General features: G+C 34.6%; 2 protein-coding genes and 1 pseudogene across 2 annotated transcripts; 2 read left to right on the plus strand and 1 right to left on the minus strand.

The window, feature by feature from the left end:
- Nucleotides 1–4,425: 4,425 nt before the first annotated feature.
- On the minus strand, nucleotides 4,426–7,305 carry LOC149398366 (phenylacetaldehyde oxime monooxygenase CYP71AN24-like). The gene is made up of 2 exons (XM_089615650.1): nucleotides 6,336–7,305; nucleotides 4,426–5,337 (listed from the first exon to the last, which is right to left on the minus strand). The coding sequence occupies exons 1-2, from the start codon at nucleotides 7,260–7,262 to the stop codon at nucleotides 4,720–4,722; spliced, it is 1,545 nt and encodes a 514-aa protein (XP_089471776.1). The 5' UTR covers nucleotides 7,263–7,305; the 3' UTR covers nucleotides 4,426–4,719.
- Nucleotides 7,306–8,647: 1,342 nt separating this feature from the next.
- Nucleotides 8,648–12,396, plus strand: LOC149398367 (dual specificity protein phosphatase 1-like; annotated as a pseudogene).
- Nucleotides 11,629–15,959, plus strand: LOC149398368 (replication protein A 70 kDa DNA-binding subunit D-like). Its single transcript, XM_089614570.1, has 13 exons — nucleotides 11,629–11,673; nucleotides 11,961–12,052; nucleotides 12,344–12,403; nucleotides 12,959–12,994; nucleotides 13,411–13,567; nucleotides 13,645–13,915; nucleotides 14,002–14,101; nucleotides 14,204–14,328; nucleotides 14,421–14,502; nucleotides 14,613–14,745; nucleotides 14,827–14,987; nucleotides 15,089–15,209; nucleotides 15,289–15,959. The coding sequence occupies exons 1-13, from the start codon at nucleotides 11,629–11,631 to the stop codon at nucleotides 15,718–15,720; spliced, it is 1,815 nt and encodes a 604-aa protein (XP_089470696.1). The 3' UTR covers nucleotides 15,721–15,959.
- The last annotated feature ends 861 nt before the right edge of the window (nucleotides 15,960–16,820 follow it).

The raw sequence follows: 16,820 nt of genomic DNA on the forward strand, positions 1-16,820 counted from the left end.
AGTTTCGCGTTCTTATATTTATATTGTGTACTATCTCGGGGTTGGCCTTTGGGCTCGTGAGCGAGTTGATGACGTTCGTGAGTCGTTTCATTATTCGGAGGATATTCTCGTCGCGGCTCGCGAGTGAGCTGATGACGTTCGCGGGTCGTGACACGGATTCAGTAAATAAGAAATAAATAACGTCTAATATATAAGGAAACAAAATAACAATAAAACACCCACGTAAATTTCAGTTGCTACATATAAGGAAACGAAATTAAACCTCAAATTATGTTCACACTTAATTTAGGGAATTCTGAAACAAATAACAAGATTATTTGCATGTATTTAGAATATTATTTACACGTATTTACTGTAGAATATGTAAAATTCAAAAATTGTTATATCTAATAAGGAAAGAATGTATACTCAGATTCAGTAAATAAGTAATAAATAACGTCTAATATATAAGGAAACAAAATAACAATAAAACACCCATGTAAATTTCAGTTGCTACATATAAGGAAACGAAATTAAACCCCAAATTATGTTCACACTTAATTTATGGAATTCTGAAACAATTCAAAATTCAATTTCTGGAATCCTGAACAATTCAAAATTCAAATAATTTATGGATTCAAATCTAAAAGGACAATCTTCGGAATTAAAAAATAATATGATTGGTCAACGTCATCCAAGTGATTATTTACTTACTATTTACAAAACTTTGGCTATTTAGCAATTTTAAAAGTTTGAGTTGGCTATTTTGTTAAATTACCCCCCAAAAAAATGTCAATCTAAGACTTTTTTTTGCTGATATTTAAATTTCAGCTTACTATAGTATAAAACTTACTTAACTTTTATTTATTTATTATTGCTGTTATATTTAACATCTATGTATTTGAATAAAATACCAAGGTTAATTTATACCAATATTTTAAAAATAAAGAACAATAAAAAGAAACATTAGTTTCCATGACATTGTATCTATTTTACAGATTTCACATAAGGCTGAAAACGTACGTGGAGATAAAAACTGATAAAATAATTAATCAATAAACTATAGTATGAACATAATTTTTGAAAAAAAATTATATATACTAAATTTTTTTTTTTCAATTCATTTACTTTTCTTTAAATTGTTTATAGTTTACATGTGAAATTTTCATATTAGCACCCTTGAGATTTTTTTTTCTTTCTAAATAGCCCCTCTTTTTGTCATATTATTATGGTCTTTTCTCTTTTAAGGCTGAAGATGGCTAGAAAAAAAAACCTATTATAATTTTAGAGACGAAATAAACTTGAAGCATATAATATATATTAGCGCTTGATACGCTATACCCTTCTTGTCGGAGCAACCGAAACCAAAGTGAAATGCTATGAAGGTTCTGTAGTGAAGAGTCTGTAGTGAATTCATCAACCCTGGTGTCCTTCATTTTCCTTAGGATCTCAGCAATCTCATCATCAAAATGATATGAGAATCCTAACCGTTGGACATCGTCAATCAACTCTAGGTTCTTTAGTGACAGGTCAACACCTTCAAGCATCTTCTTCACTTCGTCTTTCAGTTTTTGGACTTGCTGTTCTGTTGCCTCGTCAACTTCCTAAACTAATAACAGTAATTAACAACATATTATCGTAAGTTTCTTTTGATTCCCCACATACTACCGTAAGTTGTATTTAAAATTATTTCCTTGTAACGCGTATTAATATTGAACTCGCTCCTAGTAAAATAAACCCTATTCATTAATATAACAATAGTGTTACGACTGATCGTAATTAATGTGATGTCACCTCATTCACGTACAGTGGAATCGTGAGGATATTTTAGGAAATAATCACCCCAAACACTTGGATGAAAATCAGCTGTTGGCCGAATGATTTCGTCAGAAGTAGCCATTAACTTTTTTGACTTGGACAGAAATAGTGAGAGATCCTTTTTATAAATCTAGCTCGTACCTTATTATATTCATTGCGGTTGGCTATATATATATATATATATATATATATATATATATATATATATATATATATATATTAAGTAGGTAGGTTTGATCCGATCCTTCTTCGTGTTCATGGGTCTTTTAATTAAGTAGGTAGACTTGATCCAACCCTTCTTACTCTTCATGGGTCTTTTAATATTTTAATTAAATAACGGAGCAGGTACTTTCAGGCATACCATAGAGAAATTTCATTTTTTAGACCTAAAAACAATGAAAATATCAATATTAGATCCATTAGTTTAATAATATCTGATATTGGACTTTTGGACACTTTTCGGACAAAAATGCCATTGAAATTCAAATAACCCATATTCCTCTCATTTTTAAACCCTCTTCATCACAATTTTTGTCACCTTCGAATTGGTTGCGCTAGGATTAGAACTTTCACTGGTCGAGCTCACCACTGAGCTCGTGGGGTTCGGGGCAACGCCCCGAATATATTTTTTTTTTTTTTAAGGAATTTGGATATATGTTTAGCTTCGATTTTGAGGGTTTCGCATCGTTTTTGAAAAAAATTCCATAGTTTTTTAGGGTTTCGGAAACTCGTCGGAACGTGTCGGAATCCATCGGAACTTGTCGGAACGTGTCGGAATCCATCTTTGGAGGTGATTTTTTTTTTTTTTTTAAATCTGGGAATTTCCGATGAAGACCATCGGAATCGGTCGGATCCGACCGAATCCGATGGATTCCGATGGTCTTCGTCGGAATCCATCGGAAATTTCCGATGAAGACCATCGGATTCGGTCGGATCCGACCGAATCCGATGGATTCCGATGATCTTCATCGGAAATTCCCAGATTTAAAAAAAAAAAAAAATCACCTCCAAATCTCATTCAAATCAACCTTAAAAAAAAATAAAAAATTCACCTCCAATTCGGTCGAATTTGGTGTGGTGGGCGTTGAAACTCGTCGGATTTGATGTGGTTGGGCGTCGGAATGGGGCTCACGTCGGATTTGGTGTTCTTTGGTGTGGAGAGAAAGTGAGAGTGAGAATGAAAGAGATGGAAAGAGATTGAGAGATGATTTATTTTGACTTAAGGGTATTTTTGTCCAAAATTGGTACAAAAGTCTAATTTTGGATATTTTTTAACTAGCAGATATAATTGAGATATTTTCATAACTTTTGGGCTAGAAAATCTGCTCCTTTCTTTATATACTTTACACGTTCACTACTACAAAATACCCTTTTAGAGTCGCTCAAAAAGCGACGCGTTATATTTTGGGCGTCGCTTTTTGAGCGACGCATATGTTAGTGACGCCCAAAGGTTTGGGCGTCGCTTATGACCGAGCGACGCTCCACGTAAGCGCCACGTTGGATTGCCGGGTTTTTTTAATTGGGCGTCGCTCTTTTTATTTGTGACGCTTAATAACCTGGAGTCAGACTGGCGTCGCTCAAAAACTGAGCGACGCCAGCCTGGAGTCGCTCAAAAATTGAGCGACGCCAGGTTTTTAGAGTCGCTCAATTTTTGAGCGACTCCAAGCTGGCGTCGCTCAAAAATTGAGCGACTCCAAAAATATTTTTTTTAATATTTAAAAAATAAAAATAATCTCAGAATCTCTATATCATATTCAAAATTAAGAACCCCCAATTTCAAACATTCATAAACCCTAAATTTAAAATCTCGTCCAAAATTCATGAGAAACTCAAACAAATGCTTTCAATTCACAATTCCAAGCGCAAATCAATACTATTCGGTTACTAATCCATATCAAATCCACTTCAATTTTACAAATCCCAACCAGAAATCAAAATTCTCAATCTAAGAGCAAAACCCTAGATTTCCAAAAATCCAACTCGGGTTTGATTTTCTCACCAAATCTCTGTGAGATTCCGACTCCCCGTTTTGTGTGTTCTCTCTCTCTCCCGGTGATTCTTTCTCGAGCCGGCACCTTGATGGCTCGTGACGTTCTTGCTTCTCGGAATAGCATGATGAAGAAGATCAAAATGGACGGCGGTAAATAACAACAAATGTACATCCTTCACACCGAAATCAATAAAAAAAACCTAAGAATCTTTACCCATAACATCATGAAATAAAAAAAATAAAAACAAAAAAAACCTAAAAAAACCCTAAAATCTTTTTAAGCGACGCCACGTCACGTGGATCTGGCGTCGCTCAGTGAGCTGGCGTCGCTCAAAAACCGAGTGACGCCCCATGCCACGTGGCCTGGCGTCGCTCAAAAAGCGAGCGACGCCCCACGTCGCTTGCTTTTTGAGCGACGCAAGGCCACGTGGCCCAATCAAATTAAAATACCTTAATTTTAATCTTTTCCACGTCAAACGAGCTCCAAAAAATACTGTTATGCGTCGCTCAAAAATGTATGCGACGCAAATATAGCGACTTCTAATAGGTATTTTGTAGTAGTGGTTGCTATGACATTACGGACAAGAAATTCAAAAGGTGTACACAGTACACCAAATACAATTTTTAAGTCCCATAAATTGAATCATATATGTGTCGTTATTTTCAGAATGGATAACAATCACCCAAAATGGAGGCTGTTGAGCAGAAGTCTCTGGTGAGTAAATTTTCAGAAGACTTGCTAACACACAAGTAAAACCCTGACAGTACAAATAAGTCTACGGCGAAAGTGAGTCACCAAACCAGGACCAATAACAAAGGCCTCATATAACTGAAGAAAAGCAAAATGTTGACAAAGAAAACATAAACGCAGAGCCGATCCTCTTTTCACGAGCAAACAATAATATATAAAATAAATAAGGCATACGGAACTATCAAGGGAAGAACTGTATGGGCACAACATGAAGAGGAAACTTCTTATGAACAGAGATTCCATAGACCTCACTCATGTCCGTATTCTCAACCGATCCTCTTTCCTCTGGATATTCCCAATCAAACCAGTAGAGCATATTAGCAATCACATATTCAACGCTAAAAGAGCCAAAAGCCAATCCGGGGCATATTCGTCTTCCGAACCCGAACGGAATGAACCGGAAGTCATCCCCGCTAAAATAATCCAGCGGACTTTTCTCAAACCTCTCCGGAATGAACTTCTCGGGGTCGTCCCATAGACTTGGGTCTCTCTGGATCGCCCAAGCGTTGACTAAGATTCTCGTCTTGGCCGGGATTTCATAGGCTCCAATATTAGCCCTTGCACTGGTTTCGCGAGGGACAAGTAGAGGAGCTGGAGGGTGTAGCCTTAGGGTTTCTTTGACGACATTTTTTAGGTAATACATTTGATCGATGTCGTTCATGTCTATCTTTTTTTTCTCGGCTCCGATCTTTCTGACCTCTTCTTGAGCTTTCATCATTGCCCTCGGATTCCTCAACAACTCGGCCATTACCCATATGCTCGTGGAGGAAGTAGTGTCGAGTCCTGCAGTGAACATGTCCTGCATGTATTTATGATAAGATTAAACAAGAGTATCATGATACTAGTTTAAGCAGGGACGAAGCCATATAGTTGTTCCAGGGGGATCTAATTCACATAAAAATAATAATATTATGATTAAAGATACATAAAAAAATAAAAAATAAATTTGACTTGGTCATTCTAATTTTTTATTAAGAAAATAGGCAAAAATTTTAATTTATTAAACAAAATGACAAGGTTTTTTGAGTTATTGAAAATAGAAAAATAGCAACAGTTCTACTATTTTGTAAATTTTTAGCATTATAGATCTAATTGTTATAGTATTCATACATTTTTACTTGTAATAATTTGATGTATTGGTGTATTATTATAGTTTAATTATAAAACTTAAGGAAAGAAAATAGCGTTGGGGGGACTAAAGTGCCTTCTCAACTGTATATCTAGCTTTGTCTATGAGTGCAAGTAGATTAATAAAGTAAACAAAATAAATATGCTCATTATTTTAGTGAGTTATATAGTTCGGTATCAATTAAAGAATCGTAATTTTGAAATTTAAAAATGATAGCCTATTAAAAAAAAATGATAATAAAGCTTTAGATTTTAAGAATACATTTCGACTGAAACAAATAAAAGAAAAATGAGTAAACTATAAGAATATATATTATATAAAAAATTGGACAATGAAATTAATGTCTCTAAAGAATATATTAATGAAAAAATTGATCCATAAGTACTACTTATTACTAGATTGTTGGTTATTTTCTATAAAGAGTTCCAAAGTGAAACTGGAAATATTGAACTATGGAAAATGAAAATAAAGATCATTTAAAAAAAAAAAATAGTCACCAAGGGGTAAGTTAATTACTGGTTTGGGACAAGATAATTCTGACCATCAAGCATCGATCAAGAGCAAAAACTTAACATTCAAAAGTGCTTTTTTTTAAACTGGCTGATAGAATATTTGCAAATGAAGAGAGAGAGAGAGAGAGAGAGAGAGAGAGAGAGAGAGAGAGAGACCTGAATGATTCCCTTAACTTGGTTTCCAGTGAACTTAAGATCTGGATTCGAATCCTGCTGCATCTGAAGTAGAACATCCAAAAAGTCTTGGGTGTCTGATCCCAATCTAGAAGCCTTATGTTCTTCAATTATACGGTCAACGAAAGCTTCTAATTCCACAGAAGTTGATCTGAATCTACCAACCAAACCACTAACTACATCGACCCATCTCAGGCAATGAAAGAAATCTCCGACGCTTGGGGACATAAGATGAGCGGATAATTTTTTCGTGAGCTCTCCAAGATTGTTCACCGGATCGTCCTCCTTCCGATAACTTTTCCCCGAAATACATTCCGAGACTATATTGTTCAAGGCTTCAATCAAAACCTGGCTCAGATCTATAGCTACCCCATTATTATCATAGCAAGCTTTTCTAACACTATGGACTATAACACCGACTTCTTTCTCTCTAACTTGCTGAAAGGATTTAATCATCTTGAGGTTCAAGAGGTTTACCATGCAAATTTTCTGAGCTTCTCTCCAATACTCGCCATAGGGAGCGAAAACCACGGTGTTGCCTCCATAGAGAAGGATGTCGCTTGCTAGTGTTTTGGGTCGATCTGAGAAGACTATGTCGTTAGACTTGACGATCTCTCGGATAATATCCGGAGATGAAACGACAAGAGTTGGGACTTGCCCTAGCTTCAGATACAAGACCGGGCCGTATTTGTCGGTGAGCGCTTTGAGAGAGTGGTGTGGGATTTTCCCTAGCTGATGGAGGTTTCCGATTAGTGGGAGCCTCGGCGGAGACGGAGGTAACTTTGACTTTTGACCAACGACTCTGCCGTGGAGATAGAAAATTGAGGCAAGCAATAATGGAATCGAAAGTGAAAGGACGAGGAAGGATAGGTCATTGATTTTGAGTAGTGCTAGGGATTGGAAAGCCATATTGCTGATTGTTCTTCAATACACCATTGATTGATTGGTTAAATAACTGTAGATTCGTAGATATTTGTTAAAGAAACCTGATTGTTTATAGTTTATAAAGAGTAATATAGAACTATTACTTTTATGAATTATATGGAGTCCATTATTCTTACGTCCGTTCATTTAAAAAAAAGGCACGTGTCACGAGCTCTATATGGATGTATATATACGGAGACTAAATTCCTTAAATGCCCTCAAATTGCAATTGGGAATATTTTATGATGTATATATAGTGAATATTGAATGCCACTTCTTAGGGTACTAGTTTTAGTTTTAGAAACTAAAACTAATAATGGAAAAATGGTATGAAATAGCCAATTCAAACTATGACTTTTGCAAAATAGTCATAGTTTCATTAAGTATAGCAAAATAGCCAATTGAGAGTACTACGACTTTTAATCCTGCCTCGATTAATTTTAATCCAGCCTTCGTAAAGCTTACATTCCGTCTTTATAATTCGTTGGGATTAAATTTAATTCAGCCTACATTAATCTTACTTTGGCTAGTTTGCTTATAATTGACAAACTATGGCTATTTTGCAAAAGTTTAAGTTCTATTTGGCTATATAGCCGCTTGACCCTTATATAATTTCGATTTCAATGTTCTTCAAGTATGTATTTATATGATTTTAATTTTTTATTTTGACATAAAAAGTTAAAAAAAGGAATTAAATAATTTGTAGAATAAAATAAAGAGAGATGTTAAAATTAGAAATCCATTTAATTAATACTCTAAAAACATCTTTTTATTTGAAAGAAAAAAGAAAAAATTTCAATTAAAACTAAAATATAAAGAGAGAAAGAATCATAATAAATAAAAGATATATATATATATATATATATATATATATATATATATCCATACCATAGATAATAAGAATCTATGGCACTCAAACTGCTATCCAGAGTTTGCCACGTGGCAATCCTTTGCCCCCTTTCTGCGCGACACGTGGCTAAATTAGCTAACTCCTTGCGTGCCATGTGGCTCCTAAACACTTGGCTCCACGCTCTCTCTCTCTCCCTTACTTTTTATCACGCGCGTTTTCTTTTCCTCTTCCTTCTTCGTCTTCATTCGATACCCACGACACCCAGAGAAGAAAGAGAGAAAGAGAGAGAGAGAGAGAGAGAGAGAGAGAGAGAGAGAAAGAGAAGCGATAAGAGAGGGAGAAATCGTGAGAGAGAGAGAGGTGAATATCGCTGAAAAAAGTGGAAGATGATCGGAATTCCTGTCTCGTCCAAGGTAAGGACTCACGCTTCTTTTTTTTTCTCCTTACTCGTCGGATTTTAAAGATGAAATTCTAGGCTTTGGAGTTTATTTCTTGGGTTTGTTGATTCTTGAACGTGAATCCGAGATAATGAAGTGGAGATGAAGGCTCGTTAGTGTATTAGTGTTGAGGTAGTGGAAACCTCTATTTTTCTTCTATTTCTTGCCGAAGTATTTAAGGGGTTTTAACGATCTCTGCTCACCTTTTCTGACGATCTCTGGACTCCGACGAACGAAGCACCGACGCAACTCTCATTCTGGTACTTCTTTTCTTCTCGACTACATATTTTTTATTTGAAATATTTGCTGTTAATTTAGAAATACTGATGCTATATGCCTCTATCGATTATCGGCCATATGTTTGTTGAATTAACTCTGAAAGTTTAGAATGCTATTGAGATTAAGATAGTAAAAAACACGAATTGAAATCCAAATCCAAGATGGCTCTGATCGACTCCGAGGAAGAATTGAAATCCGCTTTCAGAAAAGCTCAAGGTAAGACGATTAGATAGGACTGAATGAAATAGTTGAATGATTGTGCGAGTGCTGATTATTGACAGAGGAGGCTTTGTCGGCGCTGTTCTAATTCACTGTTGCGTGGTGCGGACCTTGTAGATTGATTTCCCCAATTTTGGAAACCCTAATCGAACGCCACCCAAATCTGAACACTTACACAATCGACATCGACAAGGAAGACCTCAGAAAAATGCTCAGCCAATTGGACATCACTGCCGTGGTAATCAATTATAACTCTCATTTTGTCTCGTCTCATTTTGTCTCGCCTCGTCTCGTCTGATGAGATTCTCTTGGCAGTGTCTATCGAAAGTTTTCAGGACTATCCGAAATGGCTTTGTTGGAGCTAAACAACGCACAACAAAGATTAGCAATACAACGTTTTCTTGAGTTTAGGATGAGATTCAAGGAGGACAAGCTTTCAATTAAGATTGAAGAGGTACGTAATTGTTTTTTATTATACATATATATGTTTGGCATAATAGTATTTCAGTCTATGGTTTTGAGGTTTCCTTTTTCTTTTTAAGGGTCTTTTTCTGGGCTCTTATGGAGCTGTGAGTAATAAGACCGAGCTGAAAAATCTAAACATTACGCATATTCTGACCGTAGCTAATTTTGTTCCTCCGTTTGATTCGAGTGAGTTGGTCTGTAATGTTGTAAATGGTAAGACCATCGCTTTCGATTTTGGTGCCAAGACAATGCCTACTTACGAAGAACCGAGTTCTTGTTTCTGTGTTTTACCTTTATTGTAGTGGCGGATAGGAAAGAACAGAATATAAGGAAGCACTTCGATGATTTTTCGGTTTCATTGATGAAGCGAAAAGGACTGGTTGTGGGATTTTGGTTCATTGCTTTGTAGGAAAATGTAGAAGGTAATTTCCTTAATCTAGGCTCAGTTAGGTTTGAGAATTTCCCTGTGAATGATGAACATCCTCTGAAGTTAAGTTGCTTTTGTATTTTCTAATTGATTAATCTTATCGAGTATCATCATTGCAGTGTGATGATCGTTGTCGCCTATCTGATGAAACACTGGAATAAGTCTGCCTCAAGCCTTAGAACATGTCAATAGCAAAAGACCAATCGCATCTCCGAATCGTGGGTTTATCTCACAGCTCGAGGAATTCGAAAAAGCCCTTCGTGGTATGTTTAGCTACCGTTTATATATTTTTTTGAAACCAACATTTAGATTCAGAAATAAGTCTTTATACGATCTCTCTGTCAACGCATTGTTTGGGGAGATATCTTTTAGACCAAGTTCTCATATCTAATGCATGTGATCTGTATTGTGATATTTGTGTAAGTTTTCATGTTTTTTGTTGACAACAATGGAACTAATATTGCTTTATTACAAATTTACTTTGTTAGTGTCTCAGTTAGCTTGGTTGTCAGGAATGTGCACGGAAACAGACTTAATGGAACTATCTTGAGTGCTTTGCAGAGACTTGAAAGCATGACATATCTGTAAGGACAATGCAATTTCTTTTTATCGTGAAATTTATGCCTCATAAAACTTTAGTTATTTAGCGGATCTGAAAATCTCCATACGCTGTGATCCTGGGCTTGATCAAAGAGTTTACAATGCCCCTTCTGCATCTCAAGTTGCTGCCTTATGGGTTGACGAAGACTCGACTAACAGTGAGAGACTTCATGATATTCTTGTTTCAGCTCGCACCGGGGAAAATTATAGAATCAACTATTTTTTTGGGTGTTATGATCCTCTTCAATATCCTTTATTGTTCCCTCATGGAGATGGCGGTTGGCATAAGGGCATCAGTAGAGCTCAAAGAAGTGGAAATCGCAGAAACATTACTCATTCGTCTCTTCCTCATATGAACGAAATGGGTTCGATAGCCGAGCTAATAGCAAACGAAACAGCAGGTATGATTGTTATGTGCATATTTAATATTCCAAACTTTTATGAACTTACTTTACAATATCTTTATTTAATATTATAAATTCTCAATATATTGTCTATATATTTACAAAGATGTGAACGCTGCTGTGACAACCATCAAGACGAAGAGGACCATTCTGTTTATTGACATGAATGTCAATTTATTGACATGAATGTCAATTTATTGAAATGAATGTCAATTTATTGACATTCATGTCAATTTATTGATATTCATGTCAATATATTGACATTAATATATTGAAATGAATGTCAATTTATTGACATTCATGTCAATATATTGAAATGAATGTCAATTTATTGAAATTCATGTCAATAAATTGACATGAATGTCAATTTATTGACATTCATGTCAATTTATTGACATTCATGTCAATATATTGACATTCATGTCAATTTATTGACATTCATGTCAATTTATTGACATTCATGTCAATTAGGTCTTTGATCAGAAGTTTTTAAATTGTCATTTATGTCAATAAATTGACATTCATGTCAATATATTGACAAATATGTCAAGAAATTGACAATTTATTGACATATTTGTCTAGAAATTCTCATATATTATAAATTCTCATTATAATATAAATTCTCAATATATTGACATTCATGTGAATATAATATAAATGTATCAGAGATATGCTGTCCAGCGATCCTTATGTTGTTTTGACTCTTGGTCAACAGGTTTGTTGTTTCTCTTTTTGTCTTCCTGTCCCTGAGAATCATATAAATAGAAGTACTGCCCGCATTTGAAGTCCCTTTAGTGATTGCCATGAAAAAAGAAACATCCATTTTGGAGAAATATTTTTGCATTAGGATTAAATTTCAATATTAGTTTGATTTGTTTGCTCCTCCGGCTTCAGAGCTTGATGTCCCTAAATGTCTTCTTAGCATAGTTTTACATTTAGATGATCAATTGATGCAAAAAAAAAAAATGAATTGGTGATGATCAAGTGTTGTTGTTATTCTAGACCGTTCAAACAATCGTGATCAAAAGCAATTTGAATCCAGTATGGACCGAGGAACTCATGCTATCAGTTCCTCAGCATTTCAGAGCCTTAAAGTTGGTAAGCAAATTTATTTATTTATTTTTAAATAGTAGTGGAAAAAGAAATTATTATTCTAACGAGTAAGCGCCTTAATTATTTGTTTATGCATACAAAGAATGTGATTAGATACCATTGAACAAATTGATGTTCAATATTCATTGATAAAATAGTCTGAAGGACAAGATTAATGGGTATTTGAGACACCACTTACAGTAAAAAAAATATCATAGTTAAAGTTGTGGGGTGATGAAGAAAATCATTTATGGCAATCTTAAAACGCAATATGGTTTTCGGTGTGGACACAGGGTTTTCGATCACGACACGTTTTCGGCGGATGACATAATGGGAGAGGCGGAGACAGAAAAGTCAAACAAGAGTTGACCCTCAAGCTCCAGAATGTCGAGTCCGGAGAAATGGAGCTAGAACTCGAGTGGATGCCTCTCGACCAGTAGTAAGCACTTGACTCCATATCCTTCTATAGGTCTTCTGCTGATTTTCGGACCAAAAATGCATTTTTTTTAAGTTTACCTAAAAGCTGTTGGTCTAGGAGTGTTATATTTAGTATCACTATTTTATCAAAAACGTTTTGCTGACTAGGAGTGTTATATTTATTTAGTATTGCTATTTATCATAATTGTGTGCTATCTTTGATGATCAATTTGCTACTTTCCATAGTTTAGTTACATTCACATAAGGGATGTTACTGTTGCTGGTTAGTTCTAATATATTTATTGTCATGTCACTTCAATCAATTAGAATACCAAGAGTCAATCAATTAGAATACCAAGAGGCACCAAAGTAGACATCAGAGTAGAATATTAATAGACAGTATATTTGTTTTATTACACAGCTTCTTCTATAAATACACAAGTCCAGCTCCATCTAAATACCCCTTCTAATACCAATTTCAGCTAAAATAGTATCTTCTCTTCTGCTCTCCACATGATGACTTCAAGGTTAGTATCTTCTTCTTCAAATTTTAATATTCACAAACAATAACACATGTACTGTGATGCTTACTTGAAACTGTTCAAGTAGTATAGCTTATGAATTCTATATCCATTTTTTATGAGCTTTAAAATATATGGTTCTGAAACAAGTAAAACATATTTATTTTAATCAATTTTCTACTTCAACGTTAGTATCTTTTTCCTCATATTTTAATATTCACAAACAATAAGACATACTGTGATGCTTACTGAAAATTGTTTAATTAGTATAGCTTATGAATTCTATATCCATTTTTTAATCCATTAGTATAGATTATGAATTCTATATCCATTAGTATAGCTTATGGTTCTGGAACAGTAAAAACAATTTATTTTAATCATTTTTTTTACATTCTCTTCCATTCTTCTTTGTAAATGTGCAGTTCTGAAACTGCCTCAAAAAAATTTAAGTTGATACCTGAAATAAAAAAAGATGAACTGGGCTGGACATCGAAAGTCGTTGTTGCTGAAAAGACAACCCCCCGTTCCTCAACTCGAAGCCCTGTCAAATACCAATCGTTGATCTTAGTAGACCCGCAGGTTTTTCATCTTTCTTAACAAACGTTATTAACGAATATTCTCTGCTATATTTAGCTTCGCTATTGATTTTGTCACAGGGAAACAAAATACGGGCAGTGATATTTGATTCAGCGATTACAGCTTTCCAAAACAAGCTCCAGCTGACTAAAACATATCTCATCTCGAATGCATCTGTTAAGGAAGCAAAGGCAGAGTACAAACAACGACATGACGAGCTGTACTGGACTCTAAATTCACGAACAACAATTCAAGAAGTAGAAGAAAACCATGCAACCTTATTGGAATCAACTTACAACTTCACTCCTTTCTCAGATCTTCAAATTCATATGGACAAAGTGTCACATATTAGTAATACATGCTTACAACCTGTGGTTTTTTTTTCCACTTTCAAAAATCTGTTTCACTGTAACATAATTGACAAAATAAATGTGCAGATATCCTCGCTGCTGCTATAGACATTCGTCCAAGGAGGAAAATCCAGACAAGATCCTCTACCGCTAGCGCAATACAAGAAGTGGTTCTTCTGAATGCAAAGTAAGAATTTGAAACTTCTGAAATTACATATGTAAGTGTGTACTGTACTTGCTGATTGACATAAGTATGAATAATGACTCTTTTGTTATTTCATTACCGGAGGTTTCAAACCATGACGTTAACGATGTGGGATTCTTTCACTACAAATGAATGTGAAACACTCTCAAACATTATTCATAGAAGGCCAATTATTGCTGCCATTCAATTACAAGTTGTTTCTCACAATGGTTAGTTCACCAATAATAAAATCCTTATATATATGTATCTAAAAATAGCTTTGAGAAATTTGCAATGTTTATATGTGTTTTTTTTATTTCAGGAGCTGTTAGTGTTCAAACGAAACCTACGACATGCTTCGTCATTGAGCCTGAATTCGACATCGCAAAGCAGCTTCGCGGATGGTCTAATTTCTTACACAACACACATGCCACATATTTTAAATCTATTTTTTCTTTAAGTTCATGTTCTGTATATTTTTTTTACCTCATCTCTTTCCATTTACTTTAAACAGGATCATCGACAACTCTAAAAAAATTGATGATCTGATCGACGACAAAAGCTATGACGCTTTATCCATTCCACTTCGTCCTCCTCCTGATGATCAAATTATTCCAATCAGCCATGTGCATGATATGGCTCTGATGGTATGAATGCTTAGACATGTTTTATCATATTTTTTTTAATTTACATATACATATATTAGACATGTTTCCCTTTATCTACAGAGGTCGGCATTTTGGGTGAAGGGCAAGCTAAAAGTTACAGACTTTAAACAACCATTTTGGTACGTTTCTTGCGAAAGATGTCACAGAGCAACTGGATCAGTTTTACAAACCCTGTTCGAATGTCTTTTCTGTGATACTCCACAAGCAAGAGCTATTCCCTGGTTCGACCAACTAACTTTCGTATTTCCTTTATACAAATAACGAACACTTCTTGACTCTCTGCGGTAATAAACAAATAACAAATTATTCTACTATGTTCTAGGCCTAGAATTGAAGTGGATATAGAAGACTCAACAGGGCTCATATCAGCTACTCTCTTTGGACAAACTGCTGAAAACATATTCTCATGTCTAGCAACGGACATCGTCAATGCAACATCGATGGTAAGTCACAAAGTTGACCAAACTTCATATTCTTTTAGTACAGCTGTATGACTTATTCATGTTTGTATTTCTTAATTAGGCTCTTAATCAAGCACCTCCACAGTCCTTTTTTGAGCTGCCACACAAGAACAACTTCCTTGTGTATATCAAAGCTCCAAAAAATGATATGCCTACTGCCATGAGAACAAAGTTCACGGTTGTTTTTGCTGCTGAAGAAACTAAAGACATTGGACATGACACTCTGCCCAATATCTCAACATCTGCTGCACTCATCGAACATGAGTCTGAAAAACAAGATAATCCGGTCATTATTCCAACTCAGACAAAAGACGCAGAATCAAATGAACTTTCCGTTCAAAAATCCGTTGAGAAATATAAACTCATATCTACACCATCCCAACCTGAGGCACAACAAAGTGACGGTCACTCCTCCAAGGTCAGTGCTTCTAACCGTGAAGATCTCAACACCAAGCTCAAAAAGAAGCCAAAAATCGAAAAAAAAACAAATTGAAGTGTTACTTTTGTTGAAATCAAACTATGGTTTTTGATGACATACCCTCAAATCACTCTTTGTGATTATAGCTATATTATGTGGGCTGCTTTTGAAGTTTTTTTTTGGATATTGTATTATCTAAATGTTTCTCTTATCAATCTAAATTTTCCAGCCATGTCGAAATCAACTTGTTTGATGTATTTTGAACAACATTTTGAACTTCAAAATGACCAATATATATTTATATGTTCAAGGTATTTAAAGTCTCTGTTATGGCGTCATTTTTCGTATGAGAAAAACGATAATCCAAATGCAAAAACGACAATCAAACGTCATTTTTGTAGATGAACGTCATTTACAAATATATATTAATTGGTAAATGCATACTTTTCCCAAAATTTTCATCAACGGTTTGGATTTCTTCGAACTTGCTCGTTTTCATTTTACGATCATTCGCGCGTAGCGCGTAGCTATTACTAGTATATATAGAAGATGATGAAGAAGAATAATAGATTACGGAGATAGAATATTAATTATAAAAATAAAGAGGAAAGCAGGAAGGATATAGAGGGAGGGAGAATTAGATAAAAATGAAGTACAAATTGAAACAAAATCTATTTATTTGCTTAAGCAGTGGGAATGATTAGAGAAATACATGAGACCATAATTGATATGAAAATATTAGATAGATAAAAAAAAAAAATTTAATATTTTTCAAAATATAAGAGAATTTATTTGCATCTTTTTACATTTTGTCTTAAATTTGTAATTTATCTTTTTTTTTTTATAAAGGGTTGCTTAAAAAAATATATTGATAAAAGTCAAAAGCTTGAATTAAAAAATGGATAAATGACATTTTTGGTCCCTCATCTTTGACCACTTTAACAAGTTGCATCCCGAACGAAAAAAACTGATTTATCAATCCTTTATGATAGTCACTTTTTCACTTTCAGTCCTTCTGTTAGCATTGTTGTTAAAATTGACTGAAAATTCTCACGTGTAGAACAAAAAAAGGAAATTATCAAAATACCCTTAACTATTATACTTCCTAATATTGTTAATAGATAAATAAATAAATACATCTTCTCTCTCTGACTGGGCAAGAAGAAGAAAAAAAG

Source organism: Urtica dioica, chromosome 5 (genome assembly GCF_054948205.1).
Source record: "Urtica dioica subsp. dioica isolate 48M chromosome 5, U.dioica_male_clone48M_v1_H2, whole genome shotgun sequence".
Taxonomy (NCBI): domain Eukaryota; kingdom Viridiplantae; phylum Streptophyta; class Magnoliopsida; order Rosales; family Urticaceae; genus Urtica; species Urtica dioica.